Source organism: Eulemur rufifrons, chromosome 20 (genome assembly GCF_041146395.1).
Source record: "Eulemur rufifrons isolate Redbay chromosome 20, OSU_ERuf_1, whole genome shotgun sequence".
Taxonomy (NCBI): domain Eukaryota; kingdom Metazoa; phylum Chordata; class Mammalia; order Primates; family Lemuridae; genus Eulemur; species Eulemur rufifrons.
The window spans coordinates 29146666-29173637 of NC_091002.1; the positions used below are offsets into that span (position 1 = coordinate 29146666).

General features: G+C 42.8%; 1 protein-coding gene across 1 annotated transcript; it reads left to right on the top strand.

Annotated features, from left to right (window-relative positions):
* Positions 1-6635: 6635 nt before the first annotated feature.
* Positions 6636-23793, top strand: PRNP (prion protein (Kanno blood group)). Its single transcript, XM_069495490.1, has 2 exons — positions 6636-6667; positions 22851-23793. The coding sequence occupies exon 2, from the start codon at positions 22861-22863 to the stop codon at positions 23620-23622; it is 762 nt and encodes a 253-aa protein (XP_069351591.1). The 5' UTR covers positions 6636-6667; positions 22851-22860; the 3' UTR covers positions 23623-23793.
* Positions 23794-26972: the final 3179 nt, after the last annotated feature.

Sequence of the window (26972 nt, forward strand, 5' to 3'; positions counted from 1 at the left end):
CAGCAACTGCCTGTCTAACCTCAAACTGCTGCCACCCTTGTTATTGATCCTTGTAGTTAATGATAATTTTCTCAAAACAATTATGTAATCCTCCTCCTTTTTCCTTTAAAAACCTTTACCTTTCTTTACTTCCCTGAATACGTTTATGGTTTACTATGGCATGCATATTCCCATTACCATGCTCTATTTCTGAATAAACTTCATTTTCTTTTAGAAAGCCTCTCTCTGTTATTTAGGTTGACAAGGCCTGGCTGTCCCCTGGGTGGTGGATGCCATCTAATGCTTCATTTTAACAAACTGCCTTTCACTCAGGCCAGGCTGAGGGGTTTCTTTTCCTTGCCATCAATGTTCTATAATACTCTAACTCAAACCTTTTATCATCTGGAGACACTGGCCAGAGAATAAACCCATGTGTCGATTTGTGGTATTCCTCCACACCTCAACTACCAAGGCTTTAAGACTTTCAGAAATAAACTCAAATTCTCTACATCCGGAATGGTCGAGACCATGCATCTTGCCCCATTTATGCTGCTATAGAACACCACAGCTTGGGTAATTTAGAAAGAACAGAATTTTATTTCTCACAGTTCTGGAGGCTGGGAAGTCCGAGATCAAGGCAGAAGCATGTTCAGTGTGTGGTGAGGGCTGCTCTCTGCTCCCAAGACGGCACCTGGATGCTGCATCCCCTGCAGGGGAGGGACGCTGTGTCCTCACGTGGCAGAAGGCAGAAAAGCAAGAGGGCCACATGCTGCTGTGTGAAGCCTCTTTTTTTAAGGATCTGAATTCCATTCACAAAGGAGGAGCCCTAATGACTTAAACACCTCTTAAAGTCTGCACCTCTTAATACTATCATGTTGGCCATTAAGTTTCAACACCTGAATTTTGGAGGGGACACATTTAGACCATAGCACCATCTTATATTATGTTTTCATTAGGGTTACATAGTGCCAACTTGTCATCTCAGACAGACCATTTCTAAGAAGGCAGCAGTTTGCATGTGAGGTGTGAGCACCAAGGTATGACGCTTCACTCTCATGCACGAGTTGCTTCTTCCCCAAGATACGATCCACACAGGCCTGGAGACCTGAATGCATTTAGCACAAATGAGGGTTTCTGACTCTCCCCAACCCATCTGAGCCTCCAGGTCCCTGCTACCTGTGTTCACTGCACCACCCTTTTCAGTCTCAAGGTGCTTCTCCCTGGCAGAAAAATCAGAAGCAAAATGAGAACAAATATAGAAACCAGAGTTTTCAGATTACTTCAAATGGCAGCATTTCCAATCCTGGTTTGTCTCTTTTTCTTGGTTCAACACAAGAAAAAGAAAAAAAAAAAATAAAGAACACATAAGAAGATAGACAAATGGCCAATAAATATGAAAAAATGTTCAACCTCACTAATCATCAGGGAAATGCAAATTAAAACCACAATGAAATATCACCGTACCTCAGTCAGAATGACCTTTATTTTAAACTCCATAAACAATAGATGCTGGTGTGGATGCAGAAAGAAAGGAATACTGTTGGTAGGACTGCAAATTAGTACAACCTCTATGGAAAACAGTATGGAGATTCCCCAAAGAACTAAAAGTTGACCTACCATTTTATCCAGCAATCTCACTACTGGGTATTTACCCAAAGGAAAAGAAGTCATTTTATCAAAAAGACACCTGTACTTGAATGTTTATCGCAGCACAGTTCACAATTGAAAAGATGTGGAATCAACCCAAATGCTCATCAATTCATGAGTGGATTAACAAAATGTGGTATGTGTATACCATGGAATATTACTCAGCCATAAAGAAGGATGACTTAATGCCTTTTGCACAATTTTGATGAAACTGGAGACCATTACGGTAAGTATCTAAAGAATGGAAAAACAAACACCACATGTACTCACTATTAAATTGGTACTAACTGATGTGCACACGTGTATGTAGAGGGAAGTAAAATTCAATGGAAATTAGCCAGGAGGGAGGGGGCAGAGGGGACGGGCAAAAACCTACCTAATAATGAACAATATCTGGATGATGAGCACTCTTATAACCATGACTCAAGCATTATAAAAGTGATTCATGTAACCAAAATTATTTGTACCCCATGATACTTTGAAATAAAAAAACTAAAATAAATTTTATAAAAGAACACAACTGCCTATGAGCTTTGACGTGACCTCCAACCACTTATACTTTCATATTGTTGATTTTGGCATTCAATTTCACTTCCACTATATGCTATTAGCTTTTATTCAGATGACCCTCATTTAAAATCTTTTGGGTAATTTCCGTTGTTGTTCCAGTCAAGCAATTATAATTTACATAAAGCCAGCGCAGCTCTCAGTTCAGTCTTGGCATGAAGTCTCATTCTAAGAAATAACAGTCCATTAGAAAATTGAAACAATTAAAGTTGTGCATGCCTCTCAAGAAAATGCCACAGGACAAGTAAACAAGACTTCTGAAACAAGATAGAGAGTATAAATTGGGGCAGAGTTCGAATTTTAACGTGTGACACACCAATAGTAAGTGTTTTAAGCACCAAGAACAACGTGGTCAGGGCAGCAGGCCTGGAAGCTGACCATGGTTGGCAACACTCAAAGCAAAACACCAAAGACCCAGCTGAGGAAGGAGGCCCAGAGGGCAGCTGCTTTCGTCCTGATGACGGGCAGTCAAGCACAGGGTGGGAGCGGTGGCCAGGAGGATGCACTGCCGTAGGAGTCACAGGAAGGTGGTAGGGAGACGTGCCTTGCAAACCCAACATCTGAGAATGTGAACCTCATGAACTTTCTTGATTAAGAAGTGGTCCGATTTACAAAATGATTATTTACAAAGTTAATACACCTTGGACATATTTTCACACTTAAAAAGATTTCAAAAAAGTCTCAAATTTTGCCAGGCCCTCCCTCCTCCGTGGGCCACCACAGTCACCACGGCTGAGGTTCTAGAAGCTTCTGGATGCCTCAGGGACTTCGCACCCCCCCAGCCATGCAGTGCCTGAAGCAGAAGTGACAACACCCTTTCTTCCTCCTTCTGCATTCCCCTATAATCCAGGAATCTAAGGTTCCTGTGGTAAAACTCTCCATTTGTAATATCCACCGTGCTCTCTGCACAGGACTCAGAACTTTGCTCACAGAGCTTGGACCAGGGGAGACAAAGACAAGGGACAAATTACCTTTGCTCCTAGGCCAAGCTTTGTGGCTGGCTTTCTTACCCCTCAGACAAGCTCTCTCCCTGGGGACTTCTGGAAGGCACAGCCCACCAGGGTGGCATGCCCCCGACTTGTCCGTGGTCCAGAGCTGAATGTAGCCCTCCTCTCCCACACACACCTGTTTCCCCAGCACAGCAGCCACACAGAAGTAAAACCCACAAAAGCCACTAGGACCCATAAAACCCCTCAAAACACTCTCAGTGTTCCTCATGATTAAGTCCTGATTCCTTCCTTTTCTCTGGCTACATTTTCTCCCTTGCTGGCATCCTCTAAGCCCATGACTTTGAAAGTCATCTATATGCTGACAACTTTTAAAGGCAAATCTTCAGCAGCCATCTGCAGGCTACACAGGTATCACAAATTCAACGTGTCCAAATAGAAGGAATTCCTGAGGCACTCTCTAAAATGGGGTCTTTCTCCATTTTTTATCATTTAAGAAAACAGCTCCACAATCCCCCCAGTTGTTCGAGAAACCTGAGTCATCCGTGATTCCACCTTTTCCCTGACTCCTTACCTCATTGGCATTAGCACGTCCAGGGGGTCCACCTCTAAATTCTGTCTTGAATCCATCCTCTGTCACCACCGTAGATCAAGCCACCATTTTCTCTCCTCAAACCACTACAAAAGCCACAGTTCAGGCCCCACTCATGCCCTACATAACGACCAGAGGGGTCATTTAAGAAGGCATGTCACTTCCCTGCTTAAATCTTTAAGGGCTTCTCTATCACATTTAATTAAAATCCCAACACCCATCATAGGCTGTGAGACCCCGTGCGAACTGATCTTCCTGTACCCCTTTTCATGTCTGAGGTTAGAGACTGTAACTCTCTAATTCACACTGGATGCCCAATAAGTCATTTGTTGAATGAAATAATTCTCCTTTTGTGAATAAGATAAATTTAAAGTGTGGCTTCGTTAGCGTCCCGTATTCACTGAGGAGGATCTATGTGGGGCTGACAAAGAACTTTGAGCCAGAACACAGAAGTGGAGGGAGATGTCCAAAGAATTACTCAGTGGAGAACCTCAGCACCATCAGGGCCCATGAGGCTACCAGAGGACAAACCCTAAACCCCACTCTCCACCCAATCCAGAACATGACCTTCACTGTTTATAGTGGGTTATGGGTGGTTTTGGCAATGGGAGAGGCAGTTAGGAGTGAGGCTGGGATGAGGAATGATGTAGGGCCACTTGCAAAAGCCACCTCCTGTGGGCTGCCCACGCCTGGTGCTCTTCTTGAGGTCAATGAAAATGCCTAAAAATCTACAGGCCAGACTGCCAACCCCATTGCAGCAGTTTTTTTAAATGGTCACAAATCTTTGATATTCCTCCCTTTGAGAGGTGGAGTCTGTGTCCCCTTCCCTTGAATCTGGGTGGGAAAATGATGACTTTGTTCAAGAGCGTACAGTGAAAGTGATGTTATGTGACTTCCGAGGCCGGGTGGCAAGTGGCAATGCAGCTTCCATCTTTGCTGAAACTCTCACACTTTGAGTCCTGAGCCACCATGTAAGAAGTCCATCCAAACCGAGAGACCCCCATGCAGTGAGGAAGCCACAGACAGGCACCCCAGTCATCACACCTGAGCCTCAAGTCCTCCCAGCCCAGGTGCCACTCATGCCAGCCAATAAGCCATCAGATGATTCCAACCCTCAGCTACCAAGGTGCCCCCAGACTTAGAGTCTTCCCAATTGACACCCCAAACATCATGGGGCAGAATCAAGTTCCTACTGTGCCTGCCCACTCCCTGGCCTAAACAATCCATTGGCATAATAAAATGGTTGTTGTTTGAAACCACTAAGTTCTGGGGTAGTTGCAACATAATATTAATAATAACCAGAATAGGAGGACATAAGGTGATCCCCTTTGGTTCCTTAACCCCCTCCCCCAGAAAAAATCGCCTGCCTTCTGCCTTTTGAGCCTTTTCCTAGTTGGGGGAGAGCAGTCGGCCAGTACACACGATTCTTACGAGGAAAAACTGGGTGTTAGCCTCTCCTAATCAAGCTTTACAGAGGCCCCTCTGCCAGAGGGCAGTCGGCCCCTTGCCTAGGCTGACCTGGCCACCCACTTCCGGCCCCAGCCTGGCTGAGTCCTCCTGGCCGCGCAGGAGCCTCCAGGAGACCAAAGGGACGCTTCCTACGGGCCATCTCTGAGGAAAGGGGGCGAGGCCCTGAAAGCGCTGTCAACCTAACCGTTATGTAAGACTGATAGCAGGTAAACCAGCATCGCTGCCTCGCGCTCATTTCTGGCTGGCCGTAGGCCAGCCCTCCCAGTTCTACTGAATCAGCTGCGTCCAAAGGCCACGCTCTCCAGCCCTCTCGCTGCCCTTCCAGCACCTGCCGCGTTCACACTGACGCACCCGGCTCTGCGCTGTGCATTCCCCTGGCGCCTTCCCTCGCCCACCACCGCCTCTCGTCCCCTCCCACTTAGCGATCGGTCCTGAGATACAAATGTTCAACCCAAATCCTGTTTCCAATGGGAGCGTCAACATCCTAAACCTCTTTCGTTACATGCTCCTTAAGCTTCTCAGAGCCCACAGCAAGGGCACTTAAATGTCTCGTTTTCCCCAAGACAGGCCTAAGCTTATGCCCCTTGCACTCTTAAAAGTGACCCAATTTGGGTAATAATGTATACGGTCGCCCTAACTCTACCTCCTGTCCTTCCATCACTCCATCCCTCGCCTTTCTTTAAATGAACCAAGCGCCTACCTAACGTCTCAGCAGGAAGCATAAGCGACAACACACCTGCTTCATACACGACACCTCAGGTAATGTGCGGCTTGTTACACGTAGTGCGTGTTATTTGTCAATATCACAATCTGTATCATCTCTTTTGCGTAAAATAAGGAGCAAGTGAATAAATGCGTAAAATAAGGAGCAAGAAAGTGAATAAATGGAGGAACAGGTGTGCCCTTTCTGGACCTCAAATTTTAAGAGTTTATGGGACAATTCATAATTATTGGGCTCAATCCCAGGGTGAGCAATTTTTTTTTCTTCTTTAGAAATTTCTAGTGACCAAAGTTCCAGAAATTGCTTTCTCATTCCCTAACCATTCATTTTCTCGAGTTCTCCGTTATGTAACGAGGATCTGGGGCTTTGGACCGAATTTCCAATTAAAGACTATTTTTATAGTCAATGAGCTATGTCACGGAGCGATGGCACCCGGAGGAGGTATCAACTGATGCCAGTGTTTAAGCGAATCTCAACTTGTTTTTCCGGTGACTCATTCCGGGCCCTGCGTGGAAGCGCTGCACCCTTAACGTATACCTCTGCGGCCGCACGCCGGGGGCACCCGAGTGTGCGCGAGGGCGCGCGGTAATTGGTCGCCGGGCCGACCTCCGCCCGCGAACGCCACCGCCTCCCTTCCCCGCCCCCGGCCCCTCCTCCCTGGCAGCGCGCGTCAGCTCCCTCCGCTCCAGTCGCTGACAGCCGCGGCGCGGCGAGCTGCTTCTCCTCTCCTCCCGACCGAGGCCGGTAAACACAGCGGGGGGCGTGGGGGGGGGCAGGAGTCCCGAGAACTGGGGTGCGGCGGGGCTGCCGCGGACGCCGAGTGAGAGCCCCGGCGCTGGGGCGCACGGCCGGGCGGGGTCGGACCTTGGCAGTGAGGAGGGGCTGGGGGCGCGTGGCGCGGCTCGGGCCTGTCCCGTGTGCCGGTCTCTTTTCGGATGACGCTGCTTGGTTTGGATTTTCGGGTTATGAAAGCCCCCATTTATTCGGAGTGGGGGTTGGGGGGAGCCGGTGGGGCCCTTCCGAGGGACGTCGGTGGTGGCGAGGTGTCTAATCGCTCCCTCTTCCCCCGGTGGGTGTGGGATGGGCGAGTCCCGCGGCCCCACGGGCCGCAGGTCCGGGAAAGTGGGGGTGATCGCCGGCGGCCGGGAGACTCCAGGAGGGCCGCCGACGGGCGTGGCTGGGGCGCTAGGCCAGGAGAGCCGAGGAGGGGGTCCTGGGGGACACAGGGCTCCCGCTCCCCGCCGGTTGGCTGCCCCAAGGAAACGGCGCGCAGAGGCCGGGGTCAGGGGCCGGGACGCCCTTTGGCAAGGCCGGGCGCCTCCCGATGCCCAGAGGGTGCGCTGGGGGATGGGAAGGCAGGTGCCAGCCCCCGGGCCCGGGCTGCGGCGGGAAAGGAGTTCCGGGACCCTGGGGGCCTCCCGCCGCCGCCGAGCTCTTCCCAGAAGGCGGCCCCGCCCTTGGTCCCCGCGCCCTCCCTCCCCCCAGTCCTGGGGGAGGCAGCCGGGTCCCTCTCTCCAGCCGCAGAACACCAGGGGGCGTGGGCGGGGCCTCAGGCCTCGGCGGGGAGGGGTCTCAGGGAGGCCCCGCCCTCCATTCGCACAGCTAGGGCGGCCGAAGACCCCCCAGAGCGGCCGCAGGTGTGACCGAGGAGAACCTGGCCTTCAGGGGCCTGGGGAAACCAGCCTCTCCACCTGTGCGGCAGGCGTGTTCACGTTTCATTATTAAACAAGGGGGTAAACCCGTTTTTACCGTCCTTTTTAAGGATTTTTTCCTTTTCTCTTTGTAATAGCTGTAGCAAATATTTTTTACCGTGTAATTAACCACCGTTACACCCATCACCATCGCAAAGCCACAGCCTTCTGTTTTTGTGTCCTCGCCTCCAGATTCATACACGACGCAGTGCAATTTCACCGCTGCAATCATGATGATCTCCATGGCTGCGTTATTTTCTTGTGCTTAGGGCATCACGGTTTAATAAGCAGTTGCCTACATGCAGAACATTTGAGATGTTTCGCTTTTCCTTACGAAAAACTCCAGGTAGAATACGATTAAAGATTTTACAAATCTAATTACCAGAAAAAACAGGAACAAAAAATAGAACCAAAATATGAGGCCTCTAGAAAGATTAACAACTCTCCTAGATTTGAAGAAGAAAGAAAAAAATCACCCATGAAAAAGAACAAGTTTACCTGCACAAATACTGAGAAGCTCTTACAATGAAAAAGAGCTACCCTGAAAGGGAAAGAAGGCAGAGAGCTAGGGTGTGATTTGTATATTATTTGTATCTGACCCAAGTTTTTCATACTTGGGAAAGGAAATTATTAAGATTATAACAAATGGCAAAATAATGAATCATTTGCAGAATAAAATGTAAATTAGAACAATTTGGGGTTATCATTTTAGGTCTATTAAATTAAAAACAAGTCATACTAACAGCAGCCCCTGTTGGAAGGTTGCCCAAAACTTGGCATATTCAGATGTCCAGGAAAGTGGCGGGGCTTTGGGTTAAGAAAGATGGTTCTGCAGTCAACTTTGTGACTTTGGACAGGTCACCTAATTTCCCAACCCTCCTTTTGTCCATTCATAAAATGGAGGAAATGATACCTACTTCCAGGATTTGTTGTGAAGATTAACTTTAACCAGCTATGTAAAACTGGCCCTTGGTGTCTATGCCTTATCCTTTTTCCTATTCACAACCGACTGGGGACATTTTGAAGCAGTACAAACCTTTTGTAAAGCAATCTGGTGATGCATTGAGAAGTTGGAAGCTGTGACCCAGAAACCCCACTCCTGGGAATTTACCTGCAATGGAAGAAACAAACAAGGAAAAAAAAAAAAAAAAAGCCATATGCAGGCACATATTCCAAACAGGATGATCTAAAATGAGAACCAACTGGGAAACAACCTGAATGTGTAACAGCAGGGTAGTAGCTAAGAAAATCATGACACATTAACTGAACGAGACATTACGTAACCATCAAAAATCATGATTTTGGAGCCTATGATATGCGGGGGGAAAAAACTAAGTCAAAGTACAGGTTACCAAACTGTATACTTAAACATGAATGCATATGTGAAAAATCAGAAAGGAAAAACACAGAAAATGATAGTTTTAATAGAAATTATAAGTGATCTTAATTTTCTTTTTGTGAATATGTTGCCTTCACTAAATAATGAGATTTTTAAAATAGATCACAGGTTTCCATTTTTAAGATGAAATGGACCCACAGTTTTCTGTGTGTGGGAGAAAGAAGGAGAGATCTTTTTTTTTTTTTTTTTTTTTTTTTTTTTTTTGTTGAGACAGAGTCTCACTTTGTTGCCCAGGCTAGAGTGAGTGCCGTGGCGTCAGCTTAGCTCACAGCAACCTCAAACTCCTGGGCTTAAGCGATCCTACTGCCTCAGCCTCCCGAGTAGCTGGGACTACAGGCATGCGCCACTATGCCCGGCTAATTTTTTCTATATAGATTTTTTAGGTGTCCATATAATGTCTTTCTATTTTTAGTAGAGACGGGGTCTCGCTCAGGCTGGTCTCGAACTCCTGACCTTGAGCAATCCACCCGCCTCGGCCTCCCAGAGTGCTAGGATTACAGGCGTGAGCCACCGCGCCCGGCCAAGAAGGAGAGATCTTTATCATGTTTGCTTCTTAGACTAGAACATTTTTTTTTAGCTGATCTCGTTTCCTTTTTCAAATATTGTTCCATTTTTTTCCTGGAGTAGATTTATTAGTGATTTAGTAATTTGTTTATTAGATTTTTTTCTTTTTAAAAATCAGTTCTTAGATTTATCAAGTTAGTTTTTTCTTTTTTGTTGTTTAAAGGGCTCCTGAATATATGTCAAAACCGAACAGTTTTAGCCACACTGAAGCACTGTCTTCCTGGAGGCACAAATCCAGTTTAACTGAGCCACAACAGATGTACCCTGAAGAACCTCTTTGGTCTTGTGATGGTTGAAAGTCACCAACTGTCACAGAAAATAAGGGTCAGGAAAGGCTGTGATCACAAGCCTATGTTCCAGAGGCCACTGGAGTCTATCTGTGTAATTCACACCTAATTGCATCATCATCAGCTTAATTTTGCAGAGAAAGGACCACAGCTTTCTCTAGAATCACAATGAATTGTGTAAGGCAGCAACAATTTTAAAACTAAAATTAAAAAACAACAATAATGTAACAACATTTCTGCACCACACTGACACTGAACATGCCTCTCAATCAACTGACAAAACCAGGGTGAAAGGATCTCTAGACTGTAGTTTTAACTTACCCAGTCTATTCTCCCTTTTCAGATCTTATTTCCTCTTCCAAGGCTACTGTATCAGTGGTGAATTGCTGCATATTAAACATTCAAGACATGTCTGTTTCTAAGCCGGTGATGGCTACAGCATTATAAAATAATCCTGAAGTGTATGTGCAGCACTTCTCACAGTTGGGAATTTTTTCTTTCTCAATTTGTCAAACAGTCCTTTTTCTCTTCTTGCTGTTACAGTATTGTGTGATCACTTCAAAGGAGGGACACCCTTTTATGAAAAGCATTATAAATGTTAAGGATTAGACTCCTGAGGACCTAGCTCCAAAGCCTGGCTACACAGGCCAGTTCCTTGGGGCGCTTTTATACAGTCCCAAATCCTATCACTAGACACTCAGGTTGGCCTGGGATAGGTTCCAGCAATAATGTTTTTTAAAAGTTCCTCGGATAATTTTGATGATGGACCATGTTGGGGACTCTTTGCCCTATTCAATTCAGGGCTGGGCCTCAGGATGCCAGTAGAAAACCCCTACCTCAAAATTGTTTGCAAAATTGTATACAGCTTACATCAAATCCTTTAAGGGGCAATGACATCAAAAGATTAAAATGGGACAAGTGAGTTTACTTAGCTCAGGAAAGACAAGGGACAGTGTGGAGTGGGCGTAGAGGAATGTTTAATCCTTGCCACTTGCCACTTGCCAATTTAACCAATTAAGCCTTAGACTGTAAAGTATTGTTCTGAGTATCTGAAGTTGTCCCTCAGCACACTACCTCAATGGGTGGGAAGGCTTTGGTTGCTATATTTGGATCTCAGCTCTGTCACCTTGAGCTGTTACAACCTTGGGACAAGTTCTTACCAGCTCTGACTCTCAGTCCCCATCTATAAATGGGAATAGGATGAATGGGGTAATTTGTAGACTTGTTGTACCTTCTCCCTAGTCCCATTGCTCTGCCATTCTGCTCACGCACCACTGCCACGTGATCTTATTGCAGCTTTGCGTTCTAACACCTGGCAGGCCGGAGTGCATGGGGATTATCTTCTCGTTCAAAAATTTCTTCAGTCCTCTTAATTCTAAGTATCATTTCATAATGTTCTTTAAAATCCCCTTTGAATTGTTTTTTTTCAGTTTATTTATTTTTGAAATTGACAGATAAACTTGTGTATGTATTTATTGTGTACAACATGATGTTTTAAAGTATGTATACATTGTACTATGGTTAAACCTCAGCCATTAACGTATGTATAACCTCACATAGTTATCATTTTTGTGGTGAGAACATTTAACATCCCTGTCTTAGCATTTTTCCAGAATACAATATATCATCATTAGCTATAGTCACTATGCTATGCAATAGATCTCATGAACTTATTCCTCCTATCTAACTAATTATAAATCCTTTGACCAGCATCTCCCCAACACTCACCAACTGCCTCAGCCTCTGGTAACTCTATTGTACTCTCTATTTCTATGAAATCAACTTTTTTAGATTCCACATTTGCATGAGATCATGTGGTGTTTGTCTTTTTGTGCCGTGTGACACTTAGGTTGAGTCCCTATCTTGGCTATTGTGAATAGTGCTGCAATAAACGTGGGAGTGCAAATATCCTTTCAACATACTGATTTCTTTTCCTTTGAATATATGTTTGGATATATACCAAGTAGTGGGATTGCTAGGTCATATAGTAGTTTCATTTTTAGTTTTTTGAGGAACCTCCATACTGTTTTCCATAATGGTTGTACTAATTTACATTACCAACAGCAATGTACAAGGGTTCCCTTTTCTCCACACCCTTATCTTTTCTCCTCATCCTTATCTTTTCTCCTTTTGATAGTAGCCATTCTAACAGGAGTGAGGTGATGATCTCATTGTAGTTTTGATTTACATCTCTCTGATGATTAGTGATATTGAGCATTTTTTTTATAAACCTGTTGGCAATTTGTATATCTTTTGTTGAGAAAAGTTTATTCAGGTTTTTTGCCCATTTTTTAATTGAGTTATTTGTTTTCTTGATATTGAGTTATTTGAGTTCCTTATATAGTTTAGATATTAACTCCTTATCAAATGGATAGTTTGCAAATATTTTCTCCCATTCTGTAGGTTGTCTCTTCGCTCTGTTGCTTATTTCCTTTGCTGTGCAAAAGGCTTTTGGTTTTATGTAATCCCATTTGTCTATTTTTGCTTTTGTTGCCTATGCCTTTGAGGTCGTATCTAAGAAAATCATTACCCAGAACAATGTCATGGAGCTTTTCCCCTATGTTTTCTTCTGGTAGTTTCATAGTTTCGGATCTTATATTTAAGTCTTTAATAGATTTGAGTTGATTTTTGTATATCATGTGAGATAAGGGTCTAATTTCATTCTTCTCCATGTGGATATCCATGTTTTGCCAACAGAATTTTTTGAAGAGACTTTTTTCTGTTGTATGTTCTTGGCACTTTTGTCAAAAATTAGTAGGCCGTAAATGTGTAAATTTATTTTTGGGCTGTTTACTCTGTTCCATTGGTCTGTGTGTCTGTTTTTATTCCAGTACCATACTCCTTTGGTTACTATATCTTTGTAGTATATTTTGAAATCAGGAAGTGTGATGCCACCAGCTTTGTTCTCTTTGCTCAAGATCACTTAGGCTATTCAGGGTCTTTTGTGGTTCCATACAAATTTTAAGGTTGTTCTTTCTATTTCTGTGAAGAATGACATTGGTATTTTGATAGGGGTTGCACTGAATCTGTAGCTCACTTTGGATAGTATGGACATTTTAACAATATCAGTTTTTCCAATCCCTGAACATGGGATATCTTTCCATTTATTTGTGTCATCTTCAATTTCTTTCATCAGTGTATTATAGTTTTCAGTGTAGAGATCTTTCACCTCCTTGGTTAAATTTATTACTAATTTTTTTGTAGCTATTGTAAATAGGATTATTTTCTTGACATTCTTCACATAGTTTGTTATTAGTATATAGAAATGCTACTGATTTTTATATGTTGATTTTATATTCTGCAACTTTACTGAATTTGTTTATTCTAATACTTTTTTGGAGGAGTCCTTAGGGTTTTCTCTATATAAGATCATGTCATATGCAAACAGGAATAGTTTAACTTCTTCCTTTGTAATTTGGATGCCTTTTATTTCTTTCTCTTGCCTAATTGCTCTGGCTAGGACTTCCAGCATATACTAAATATTAATCGAAGTGATATAAGGAGATATCCTTGTCTTGTTCCTGAGTTTAGAGGAAAATCATCCAGCTTTTTCACCATTAAGTATGATGTCAGCTGTGGATTTTTCATAAATGGCTTTTATTATGTTGAGGTACATTCCTGCTATACCTAGATTGTTGAATGTTTGTATCATAAAAGGGTGTTGAATTTTGTCAGATGCTTTTACTGCATCTATTGAGATGATCCTATGATTTTTATCTTTCTGTTAATGTGGTGTATCACATTTATTGATTTGTATATGCTGAACCGTCCTTGAATCCCACGAATAAATACCACTTGATCATGGTGTATGACCTTTTTATTGTAGTGTTGCATTTGGTTTGCTAGTATTTTGTTGAGAATATTTGCCTCTGTGTTCATTGGGGATATTGGCCTGTAGTTTTCTTTTCTTACAGTGTTTTGTAATGTTATCAGGGTTATCAGGGTAAAGCTGGCCTCATAAAATGAATTTTGCTGTATTCCTTTCTCTTCAACTTTTTGAAAGAGTGTGAAAAGAACTGGTATTAGTTTAAATGTTTGGTAAATTTCAGCTGTGAAGCCATCAAGTCCTGGGCTTTTCACTGATGGGAGACTTTATTACCACTTGAATCTCCTTACTCCTTACTCCTCAGATTTTCTACTTCATCATAATTCAGTCTTGATATGTTATATGTGTCCAGGAATTTTCTTTTAGATTATCCAAATTGTTGGCATGTAATTGTTTACAATAGTCTCCTATGATCCTTCGTATGTCCTTGATACCTATTGTAATGTGTCCTTTTTCATTTCTGATTTTGTGTCTTCTCCCTTTTTTCTTAGTTTAGCTAAAGGTTTGTCAATTTTATCTTTTCAAAACACCAATCCTTCATTTCCTTAATCTTTTCAGTTATTTTTCTAGTCTCTATTTCATTTATTTCTACTCTAATATTTATTATTTCCTTCCCTCTATTAATTTTAGGCTTAGTTCTTGTTTTTCTAATTTCTTAAGGTGCAAAATTGGGTTGCTTATTTGAGATCTTTCTTTTTTTTTTGATGTGTACATGTTTATTACTATAAACTTCCCTCTTAGAACTGCTTTTGCTGAATCCTATACATTTTGGCATGGGACATGTTTCTATTTGTTGTCTCAAATTTTTTAATTTTCCTTTTAATTTCTTAATGTACCCATTGGTTGTTCAGGAGCATGTCATTTAATTTCCATGTATTTGTGAATTTTCTGAAGTTCTGTAATTGATTTCTAGTTTTACACCATTGTGGTCAGAGAAAATACTTGATATGATTACAATCTTAAATTACCTGAGACTTGTTTTGTGGCTTAATATATGATCTATCCTGGAGAATATTCCATGTGCAGTAGAGAATAATGTGTATTCTGTGTCTGTTGGATAGCATGTTCTGTATTTGTCTGTTTAGATCCATTTGGTCTAGAGTATAGCTTAAGTTTGATATTTCTTTATTGATTTTCTATCTGGATGATCTGTCTAAAATCCAAGGGATCCCTAGAATCTAGGGAATTACAAAATCCCCTTTGAGTTGGGACTGAAATTGTATTGACTTCATGGATTATTTGTAGGTGAACTGGTATTTTTCAATGTTGATTTTCCTAGCCAAAAATGTTATATGTCTTTCTCTTTTTCCAGTCTTCTTTTATATCTTAGTACAATTTTATGGCTTTCCTCATATAAGTCCTACTATTTATTTTTAGATTAAATCCCAGATATTTTAAAGTTTTTATTGCCACTACGATTGGAATGTTTTTCCCACTAAACCTTCTAATTATAGCTGATTTAGGGACTCACTGGTTTTTTATGTTTATTTCAAAAACTGCCACCCTAATGAGCCTACTAATTTATTCTAAGACATTTTTGGATGATTTTCCTGGATTTTCCAGGTAGAATGCCATACCCAGATGAACTTCCAGAACAATCTAAAGTAATAACAGCGATAGGTTATATAATTGCCTTGTTCACCACTTTAACGGGAATGCCATTCTTCTTAAAATTATAATAGTGGGTGGGCTTTGTGTTTGTGATAGCAATTCTAGATGATGGAAAGAGACTATCTTTCTAGTCCTGCAGAAACTTTTTAAAATAGCTTAAAAATTTAAAAAATCAGCAATGGATGTTGATTTTAATTGAAAGCTTTTCAATGCAGAAATATTTTTTTTCCTCCTTATCCTATTATAGATTTTTCTGATTTTGAGCCATTCTTATAGTTCTAAAATAATCCTTATTGGCCATGATATATTCTTTTACTAAGCTGCTAAAATCAGTTGGGTAGTATTTTTCTTCTTCTACTTTTTTTTTTTTTTTTGGCAGGGGGTGGTGGGATTTGACACCCGCGTTGCTGGAAGCTGTGTAGCAGGGTGGCTAAGAGTGCCAGCCTGAACACTGCAGTTTGAATCTTACCCTTTATCCCATTGGCTATATCAGGTGAAGATGCCCAAATGTTTATCTCTACTGAGTTCCAGATTCTAACAATCACCTAAATTGATACTCTCACTTGAATGTCTCATACATGTGCCAAAGTTTATGTGTCCAAACCAAAACTCTTAATTTTAGTTTTCTTTCCCAAACATGGTCCCCCATCAGTTTCTCCTATTTTGGTAGATGGCATCACCGCCATCCACCTGGTTACAAAAGCCACAAACCTGGGCAACCCTCACTCCTCCATCCACTCTATCAGCAAGTCTTACTGGTTCTCTTTGCAAAATGCATCTCATTTATTTGCAGCTCATCAGCTACACTGACACCATACCAGGCCCTGCCACCATCTTCCTTCAATAGTTTCCTTACTGGTCTCCCCATTTCCTTTCTTGCCCCCCAAAATTTTCTTCTTTACACGACAATCGGAGTGAGCTTTTGAAAAAACAAAGCTGTGAGGTTACTCTCCTACCAAGACCCTATAACACTCCCCCCTGCCCCAGTGTTCAGAATAAAATGGAAACTTTTCTCTATACCCCACGAGGTCCTCATGCTCTGGTCTCACCCACCTGTCCAGTCTCAGCGCCACTTGCCCTCTTTCTCATAAGGCTCTGGACACCTGATCTCCTTCTTGGTCCTTGAACTCACCAAGCTAAGTATCTTGTTCACCGTGGTGTCCTCAGCCCCCAGCACAATGCTAGACTCTGAGAAGACACTTAAAATATGTGTAAAACCTGCCAAAAAGTTATTGTACTGTAAATATTACATTACAATATGTAGTTTTTGACAGCTTTTTTTCTATATTCCTTCTATGGTTAGTGATCAATTCTAGTTTTCTAATTTTTTTAAACTGTCACATACTAGCTTTTCCATAAATAGTCATTGAATAAATTAATTCTAAGGTTGATTTTTGTAATTTATATTTTCATAGAAAGGCAGTCCATCTCACACGTATTTTTAATTCATAAAACAAAGTTGTATGCAGTAATTTGCTGTTATCCTTTTAAACCTTTCTCTTTTTAAGATTATTTCCCTCTTCTTATTTCCAGTATAGAGTTGCTGTGTTTTCTAGTGATATATATGTATTACATTTTTAAATAACTCTTGATTTTATTTAGAAATTTCACATTTTTCAGGGTTTTATTTATTAAATTCTACTTTTGTGTCTATTATATCTTTATAACTATGACAGATTATTTTGAAGTTTTCTCTTTGTGTTCTCTTTTTTTTTGAGAAGAATCATTTATTTCATTCTTTCTATTCAGCTGTAGTATCCATGCTCCTCTGATAGCCATGTGAGTTCCTGTATCCCCACATTATTCAACTTCCTTTTTTTTTTTTTTTTTTTTTTGCTAGCCTGATAAGCATATGTGATCTATCTTTTTCTGGTCTCATTTTTATTGGATTCTTCATGATTTTGATTATTTTTTCATATCCTTTTGGGTTTTCCTTTTCTGTAAATTATTAGCTCATATCTTTTGGCCATTTTTCTGCTGGAATTACTGTCCCTTAAAATGTGCAAGCATTCTTTGTAGGTTCTAGAAATGAATCCTCTGTTGGTTTTAAATACTACAAATACCTTTTACGCTAGTGTACTCTTTCTGTTAACCTTGGCCATAGTTTTCTTCATAGTGTTGAATAAGAATCCTTAATTTTTACGTAATCAAATTCATTAATCATTTGCCTTACGGTTTGTACTTTCTGTTAAAAAGTTCTTCCCTCGGGCTGGGTTCAATGACTTACGCCTGCTATCTCAGCACTTTGAGAGGCTGAACAGGAGGATCACTTGAGGCCAGGAGTTCAAGTCCCCTGCCTGAGCAACATAGTGAGACTCTGTCTCTACAAAAAACATTTTTTTAAATAGCCAGGTGTGGTGGTGCACACCTGTAGTCCCAGCTACTCAGAGGGCTGAGGCAGGAGGATTCCTTGAGCCCAGGAGTTTGAGGCTACAGTGAGCTATGATTGGGCCACTGTACTCCAGCCTGGGCAACAGAGGGAGACCCTGTCTCAAAAAAAAAAAAAAAAAAAAAAAAAAATTTCCCCCACTTCTCCTCCAGATCACAAAGACATTTGCCCATATTTTCTTCTAATGCCTTACTTGTAGCTTTCACATGCAGGTCTTTGATCCATCTGGAGTTCACTTTTGTATGTGGTATTAGGGATCCAGTTTTCTTTACCTCCATTTTCCCAGTAGCATCAAACCTTCCTTCTTCATTGATTTGTGGTGGCCACTTTATGTAGATCAAGTCCCTGTTAAAGTATATGTACGTGGGTTTATCTCTGAACCTCCTTATCTATTGGTCTCTTCCTGAACTTTTACCATCTAGTCTTTTTTACTATGGCTTTTTAGTATGATTTCATCTCTGATAAGACAGATTCCTCCCTCTTTACTCTTTTTTTTTTTCAAGGTTAACTTTTTTATTCATAGACATTTCTTTCCTTGTGCAAATTCATTGAATTCCTCAAAAAATCCACCTGGAATTTTGATTGGCATTTTATTGAAATTACCAGTTCATTTGGGGATAATTGACATATTTATAATACTGAATTATCCCAGTCGAGACCATGGACTGCCTCTCCATTTTCTCAGATCATCTTCTAAGTTCTTTATATTAGAGTTTTAATTCCCCACCCCCCCCCACATGGAAATCTTACCTTTTCTTAGTTAAGTCAAAATACTTTACAGTTTGGTTGTTATTGTGACTATCTGTCTTTTCTTCTAGTCAATTATTACAGGAAAATGCTATTGATTATTATAAGCTGATCTTGTATCCCACAAACTTGTTGAACTCTAGTATTGGTTCTCATGTTACCTCTGTTGGTTCTGTTGGATTTTCTATGTGTATGATCACATAAATTACAAATAATGTCAGCCTGAGCTCTTTCCTTGCAGTTCTTATATCTGTTCCTTCTTTGCCTTGGCATATGGCATTGGACAGGAACTTGAGTTCTAAGACAATGGACATCTTGTCTTGTTTCAAAGAGTATTTTTAGTGTTCTTCTGAGTGATGGATAGGTATTGACCACTATTAAATACTTCATTAAATATCTTGAAACATGCCAGAGGACTAGGCCACAACTTGACAGTTCACAGGGAGTATCTTAGATGCAAGGTCCCCAGACTTGCCGGTGTCCATCTCTACTTGGAAGCTGTCTGGCCCCATCCACCATCTGTGCCCAGTTGCTCTTCCCTGTGCCTCCCTCACTGTGCCGTGTCATTGCCTGTCCATGTGTCTCCGTGAGCTCACAGAGCTGCAACTCTTACAGCCTTAAACAGGCCTGTGCAAAGCCCCACTCAGAGTCATTCCCCCAAGGCGTCCTTCTCCTCCCGTCTTGCTCATCTCAGGTAACAGCTCCAGCCAGCCAGAGTTCATCATGGTGGCTGACACATGAAATAAGTGTTTATTTAACACATTAACTGCCATGTGAGTTGTATTTAACTCATGTTAGTTTTGAGCCTCAGCCTCATGAAGCATATGTAACTCACACGTCTCTTGTCAGCTCACACTCTCACTTGCGAGCCATGTGAACTATTTTTCAAGTTACATATAACTCATGCACAGAAAACAATAAAAAATAACAAATTTTTCATTAAATTAGAAAGGATCATTTTGTTTTCAAAGTTTTTATTCTGTTTTCCTAATAAAACACCATGGCCCAAAGGAAAAATTTTTTTCCAGCGTGGCAGCCAGTATGTCAACTGCATTGAAGATGTTAGCTGGCCATTGCAGAAAAGAATGTTTTGTAAATTTATAAGTATGGTTCTCTTTTGGAATCCACTGCAAATATTTCATTTTTATTAATAGTTTGATATTCTTTATGTTTTATTTTAGATATTTTCACATTAGTTCTTTTATTCAGCATTGATTTTGCATGTCTGTGTGTCAGGTGCTATGTCTGGAGACAGTGCTATGAACAAAACCAAACCCCTGTCTTGGAGGAGCTTATGCTCCAGTAGATGAACAATAAGCATATGATAAATAATATATCAAGTAGCCATAACTGCTCCAGAGAAAAATGAAGCAGGGCAAGGGGAAAGGACATAGGGTAGGGATGCTATTTTAGGTAGAGTGGTGTGAAGAGTCCCTTGAGAAGACATTCAAGCAGATGTGAACAGCATGAGTAGCTGGAGGAAGAGCCAGGGAAGGCCACACTTGTCAGGTTTGTGGAGCAGCAGAGGCCCAGGTCATATGGGGCCCAGTCAGCATAGCCAGGACTTTGCGTTTTATCTGTAGGACAAAGGAGTGCCACTTGAGGACAAGGAAGTGGCAAGATGTAACATGCATATTAAAAGGAGGATGGGCCGGACATGGTGGCTCATGCCTGTAATCCTAACACTCTAGGAGTCCAAGGTGGGAGGATCGCTCGAGGTCAGGATTTCGAGACCAGCCTGAGCAAGAGCGAGACCCCGTCTCTACTAAAGATAGAAAGAAATGATCTGGACAGCTAAAAATATATATAGAAAAAAATTAGCCGGGCATGGTGGCACATGCCTGTAGCCCCAGCTACTCGGGAGGCTGAGGCAGGAGGAATTGCTTGAGCCCAGGAGTTTGAGGTTGCTGTGAGCTAGGCTGACCCCACGGCACTCTAGCTCGGGCAACAGAGTGAAACTCTGTCTCAAAAATAAATAAATAAATAAATAAAAGGAGGATGCACAGTGGGGTGGAGGGAAACAGGGAGGCTGTTTGGGAGGCTGTTGAAGGAATCGGGTGAGAAGCGATGGTCATGTTGGAAAATGTAAGGGGCTGAGGGGCTTAGGGTTTATTTTCAAGATAGAGCTGCTAAGATTTGCTGATAGATCCAATATATGCTGTGAGAGAAAATTCAAGAATAACTCTAGGGCGCTGGCTGGATTTGGCTTACTGGGGTGAATGAAGAAGTTGTTGACACAAAACCTCTTTAAAATGGGAGTTATTAACTCAGGGGGTGGTCCCCTAGTTTGTGAGCAGCAGGGTGGCCAAGAGCTGGGCCCCATGAGATCACTGGACAAGATCAGGGAAGCAAGCCGGCAAAGACCAGGAGCCAGGCAGTGTGGGGGCAGGAATGGGCCCAGTCAGCATGTCCCAGGACCCTGCCCCTCAAACCCCCACCCAAAAGAGTCTCCAAAATCCTACTTGGCGTGATCTGAGTACTTTAACTTGGCTTGTAACTTTCAAATGTATTTTGATTTGCTTATGACCACCAAGTTATAAGTAAAGCTCTTCTGATTTCTATAATGGTAGTAGAAACATAAGCAGGATGTCAATTCAATTATTTGTTTAGTAATTCTATGACTATTCTCCAATTTAATTGTTAGCTCTGCAGGATATGATAAATTATTTTTTAATTAAAAAAAAAATTACAGATAATCCCAGTGCTGGGGACAAGACTAACTTCACCGTTACAGCATATGGCATTTTAGGTTTTATACAGTGATATTTTGGAGCATATGATTTGATGTAGGGTACAGTACATACTATTTAATAATCATTCTACTATGTGTTTTTGATCTCTGCCCTCAGAACTGAGCGCCCATGGTGAGTTCTTTAATCTGAAAGGAGATTTTTTTTTTTCGGAGACAAAGTCTCTGTCGCCCCAGCTAGAGTGCAGTGGCGTCGTCATAACGCACTGCAACCTCAAACTCCCAGGCTCAAGCAATCCTCCTGCCTCAGCTTCCCAAGCAGCTGGGACTACAGGTATGTACCACGAGGCCCAGCTAATTTTTTCTTTTTCTTTTTCTTTTTTTTAGTAGAGACAGGGTCTAACTCTTGCTCAGGCTGGTCTCTAACTCCTGAGCTCAAGCGATCCACCCGCCTTGGCCTCCCAGAGTGGTAGAATTACAGGCGTGAGCCACCGCCCCTGGCCTGAAAGGAGATTTTTAGTTTGATGAAAACTGTATAGTTTGCAAAAGAGCATAAATTGTCATCCAGGATATTTGGTTTGTTTGTTGTTTTCTAAACTGTGCTAGCCCTTTTATATAAGAAACGTTTCTTTTGTATCACAAATAAGGAGAAAATACATCACACATAAAACATTAAATGTTGAACTGAAACTCACTCAGTGAGCAAGGAACCACTCAGCTTGTGAACACGGCCCGTTTCCCCCACTTTGAGCAGCCCCGTCTGTCTCCCTGTGTGTCTGTCTGTCTAGAGCGATGAATTTACAAGGGGGCTTTCAGAATCCTGGATGTTTCCTGTTTCTAGTAGAATCGTATTGAGAATTCCTTTGAGTAAATTCTTGGCATTTATGTGCTCAGGGGATATTAATGCCTTGACTTAACAAATATCTATTGTGTCCTGCTCTGTGCCAGGCACTGCCCTAGCCCCTGAGGATACAGCAGCAAACAAGAGAGACTTATTTCCTGCCTACATTCCTACAGAGGAAAGAAGACATTGAACCAGCTGTTTGCAAAGTTATTTAATTACTGTCATCCTAACTAGACATTAGAATCACATAAGTCCTCCATAGGCCACACTTGGCCTTGGGTTCCTCAGAAGGGTCCTCACAGTGGTCCACAGCAACCAGGGACTTGTCTTTACCCCCAGCCCCAATAAGTGACTGCTCAGGTACAAGGGAATGAGGTCCACGTTGGTGGGTAAAGGGTTCCCTTTGGCGTAGAAGCCCATCCCCTATAAAAGCCAGTGTCCTGTATAGCAGCCTGATGGGCACAGCTTCCAGAGTCTTCACAAGCATATGCCTGTTTACAAGAATCACTGCTCTAAAGCTCAAAGCTACGGCAATCCCCCCAGGAGTTATGGTTCTTCCAGTCCAGGTGCAGCTTACCAATGGGAGGTTATTTTTATCATAAATGACATCGTTGGCATTCCACCTTTATTAGTTTTTCAGGAAACAGAGCTAGACATTATTAACTTACGGTCAAATTTGTCCTTAGAGAAGGAGAAAGAGTTGCATTCACCCTTTATTTACAATTGCTTTTGTCCTCGGTGCTGCAGAGAAGGGCAGGGTGTGAGGAGTGTTTTTACTGAGGAGCTGAAGGCATCGCTGTGCACTCATTCATTATGCAGCAAACGTTAAGTGGTTTCAACATAAATATAGGGCACTGACACTGTCTTCTTCATTTTGCAGATCAGTCATCATGGTGAGCCTTGGCTCCTGGATGCTGGTTCTCTTTGTGGTCACATGGAGTGACGTGGGCCTCTGCAAGAAGCGACCAAAGCCTGGAGGAGGCTGGAACACTGGGGGGAGCCGATACCCGGGGCAGGGCAGCCCTGGAGGCAACCGCTACCCACCCCAGGGCGGTGGCTGGGGGCAGCCTCACGGCGGTGGCTGGGGACAGCCCCATGGTGGCGGCTGGGGACAACCCCACGGGGGTGGCTGGGGACAGCCTCATGGTGGTGGCTGGGGTCAAGGAGGTGGCTCCCACGGTCAGTGGAACAAGCCCAGTAAGCCAAAAACCAACATGAAGCATGTGGCAGGTGCCGCGGCGGCTGGGGCAGTGGTGGGGGGCCTTGGTGGCTACATGCTGGGGAGTGCCATGAGCAGGCCCCTCATACATTTTGGCAATGACTATGAGGACCGTTACTATCGCGAAAACATGTACCGTTACCCCAACCAAGTGTACTACAAACCGGTGGATCAGTACAGCAGCCAGAACAACTTCGTGCACGACTGTGTCAATATCACCATCAAGCAGCACACGGTCACCACCACCACCAAAGGGGAGAACTTCACCGAGACCGACGTCAAGATGATGGAGCGCGTGGTGGAGCAGATGTGTGTCACCCAGTACCAGAAGGAGTACGAGGCTGCCTACCAGAGAGGCTCGAGCATAGTCCTGTTTTCATCCCCACCCGTGATCCTCCTCATCTCCTTCCTCATCTTCCTGATCGTGGGATGAGGAGGGTCTTCCTGTCTTCACCATCTTCTTAATCTTTTTCCAGGTTGGGGGAAGGGGTATCCACCTGCAGCCCTTTTAGTGGAGGTGTCTCATTCTTGCTTCTGTGTCCCCCTTAGGCTAATAAATCCCCTTGGCACTGATGGGCACTGGGAAATGTCAAGTAGACCCAGGATGCTCTTTATTCAAACCCCTTTTGAGTGAGTCCTTCATGGGCCAATGCTAATCCGGGCCAGTAAGCATAACAGCAAATCACCACAGGCTCATCTAGACTTATCTTTGGTCTGGTGCAACAGGTTGGGGCTAAAATGAATCTCAAAACAGTCCTCAAATACTGTTGCCTGAAAGCCTCTGGCTCTGTCAGCAACCAGAGCTGAGTACACGGATGCCCCATCTTAGCAGTGATTTCACAGCAATTTGGAGAAATTTTCTCATCCATTTTAAGAAAACCTGACAGCATTTCTGCCAAATTTGGAAAGAGGTCGCATGACACTCATTTAAGAAAAAACAAAACTAGAACTCCTTAACTCTCGGGCCGCAGGCTCAGCCCGCTGGAGCACGTGCTCTGTGTCTGCACAGAACTGCAGCCTTTTGCAGTGCGGGCTACGTAGGAGCTGTCACATCAAGAGAAAATGTTGGTGCAAGTCTAGACCTCTGGCCAGAGGACATATTCACAGGGAATGAATAACATGACACATATGACATGAATAGCTGCAACATATATGAAAGGCTTCTGGGACTGAAAAATCCAACATTTGGAAATGCTGCCCTCGGAGGCAGCCTCTCATCCTGGATGTTGCAAGCACCTCCACGTGGCATTCCTTTCTTCAGTAGCATAAAGCATAGATAATTAAGGCAGCAGAAAATTAGATTACCTTCTAGACACTGAAGGCAAACCTCCTTTGTTCATTTACCTGGAAGCCAGAATGATTTAAATGTTGTGTGGGTGAAACCAAGAGATTTTAACATAGAGGAAAACTGCAGTTGTAAAATCACTGTGATCGTAGAGGATTGTGCAATGAAGGAAATGGCTGGTGTACAGGGGAAAGGAGTGCTTGCATTTCTGTAATTTCTCGTAATTGTCAAAAACTGGAATTGAGTCCTTAGTCTCTATAATTGGCTTGTGAATCAAAGAATAGGGAGACAATCTAAAAAATATCTTGGATTGGAATGACAGGAATATCATGCATTCAAAGTAGAAAAAGAAATCCTGTTCATGTTATTTAAGTAAGGTAAAATTATTCCCTGAATTGTTCAATACCGTCACCTAGCAGATACATATTACTATTCTGCAATGTTATTGGCTTGCACTGTGCGGGTATTCTATGTAAAAAAATATATATTAAATATATAAAATACATATTGCACATGACAAACTTAGAAGTTTTGTTTAGAACAGTTAACATCTGAAAAATCTAATGCATTAACTGTTTTTGTAAGGTACTAAATACTTAATATGTGGGAAACTCTTTTGCGTGGTCCGTAGACTTACAATGTGCACTGAATAGTTTTATATAAGAATCCAAAGTGGGCACCATTAACTGGTCTTTGAAATATGCATGGACTTTATATTTTCTATATTTGTAACTTTGCATGTTCTTGTTTTATTGTATAAAAGATTTATAAATGTTTAATATCTGACTGAAATTAAACGGGAGCTAAGATGAGCACCATCTGTGACATTTGCGGTTGCTGTCCCTGTGCTGGCCTGTCTGGGCAGGGTAATGTGGGGGTTAACCTGAACCAGGTGGCACTTTGAGTCCTCACTCCTCGGTCAAGACATGGCTGATGGCTCTTGCACCTGCTCCTGGTCCTGCCCTCGTCCTTACTTCCCAGTTGCCAGCAGTTTTTTTCTGCTGCCTTTTTATTTTTTCCACAAGTATCTAAGTGCTCTTAGCACTGGAAAAACAGCAATGGCACTATTGCAGCAGTAGAAACACTCTGGAAGCTTTTTTCTGACTTGGATTTAGAAATAGATTTTCTTGGTTGATAAAATGAAATTTAAGCTCTAAGGTACAGCTGACCCTTGAACAATGTGGGGATGAGGGACCTCAAAGTTGATCTTACATAAAAATTTCTACAGCTATTTTTACTCTACCTTTTTTGCCGTTTTCCTAATTATTTAAAAATAAATTTTTCATTGTTCGCCAAGCATAATTTCTCAAAATTAGCCCACTGAGAAGACTTAAATCATTCAAAGAATAGGTATTGGTAGGACCAGAGTGAATTATAGCCATCTGTCTCTTTCCTGGGCCTCATGTTTTCTTCCTGTTATTTCTAACTCCTGTGAGTTTTACAAAAGGAATTTTTATGGGGAAAAAAAAGGAAAAGAAAGAAAACAAATTTAAAAATGATCAACATAAACATAACTGAGTCTAATCCCCCAGAGAGGGATCTTCCAGAGAACTGTCAGTTGCCACCTTTGTTTCCCCTCCTCCCCCTCTGGGGCTAAGACCAAAGAAGTGTCCCCTGCTTTCAGAGGGAAATTGGGGTCTGTACAGCCCCCCCCCCCCCCCCCCCGCTCCAGCGGGAGACTTAGCCCCAGCCAGAGCCTGAGCTTCTCCAGGCTCCAGCCTTGACCTTGCTGACTGACCCAAGCGTTCTCTGATTTATTTCCACCTAAGAAAGGCAACTTACTCTCCGGCTCCCCAGAACTCCGCCCCCAGGATTCAGCTCTTCCTGCACTGACCTTGTATGTCCATCCTTTGTCCCCTCCTCTTGAGCCCTACTCATTTTCAACAGGAAAGCCACACCTGGTCCACGATTCACGGGTGCTTCTGTAGAACCGTCCCTCCCTTCCTGGCCTGGAGCAGGGCTCCGGGCACTTGAACGTGCAGGAGTCTGCAGGTCCTGACTTAGGTCTGGGGTGGGGCGCAAGAGTCTGCGTTTCTAACTAGCTCCTGCGAACCAAGCTGTAACAAGGCTCTGGTGGCTCCACGCTGCAGTCTGCATCAGAAATTTCTGGAAGGCTTGTTAAACACATGGCTGCCCCAGCCTGCCTCAGAGTTTCTGATTCCCAAGAACTGGGGTGAGGCCTGAGAATTTGCATTCCTAAAAAATTCCCAGGTGATTGTGCTGCTGCTGGCGTGGAGATGACATGTGGAAACGTACTGCTCTACAGGAAGATGCAAAAGAAATAGAAGGCTGCCCCTGCCCTGAGATACTCACAAGGCTATCACAGAGAACAAACACCTGCCCGGGGAAGGAGGACCTGGGAATTCCGCCTAGGAGCAGGGGAGAGTCGGGAGCTCTAGGGGTGAATGACAAGGGAGGTGTAAGGAGGTCGTTAACTCCCGCTGTCTGAAAATTATGAAGCACAGCTGAGACCCAAAGCCCATCATTACTGAGATATT

Bases quoted from the DNA above. Each gene is read 5' to 3' on its own strand.
- PRNP (XM_069495490.1), top strand. From the start codon at position 22,861: ATGGTGAGCCTTGGCTCCTGGATGCTGGTTCTCTTTGTGGTCACATGG.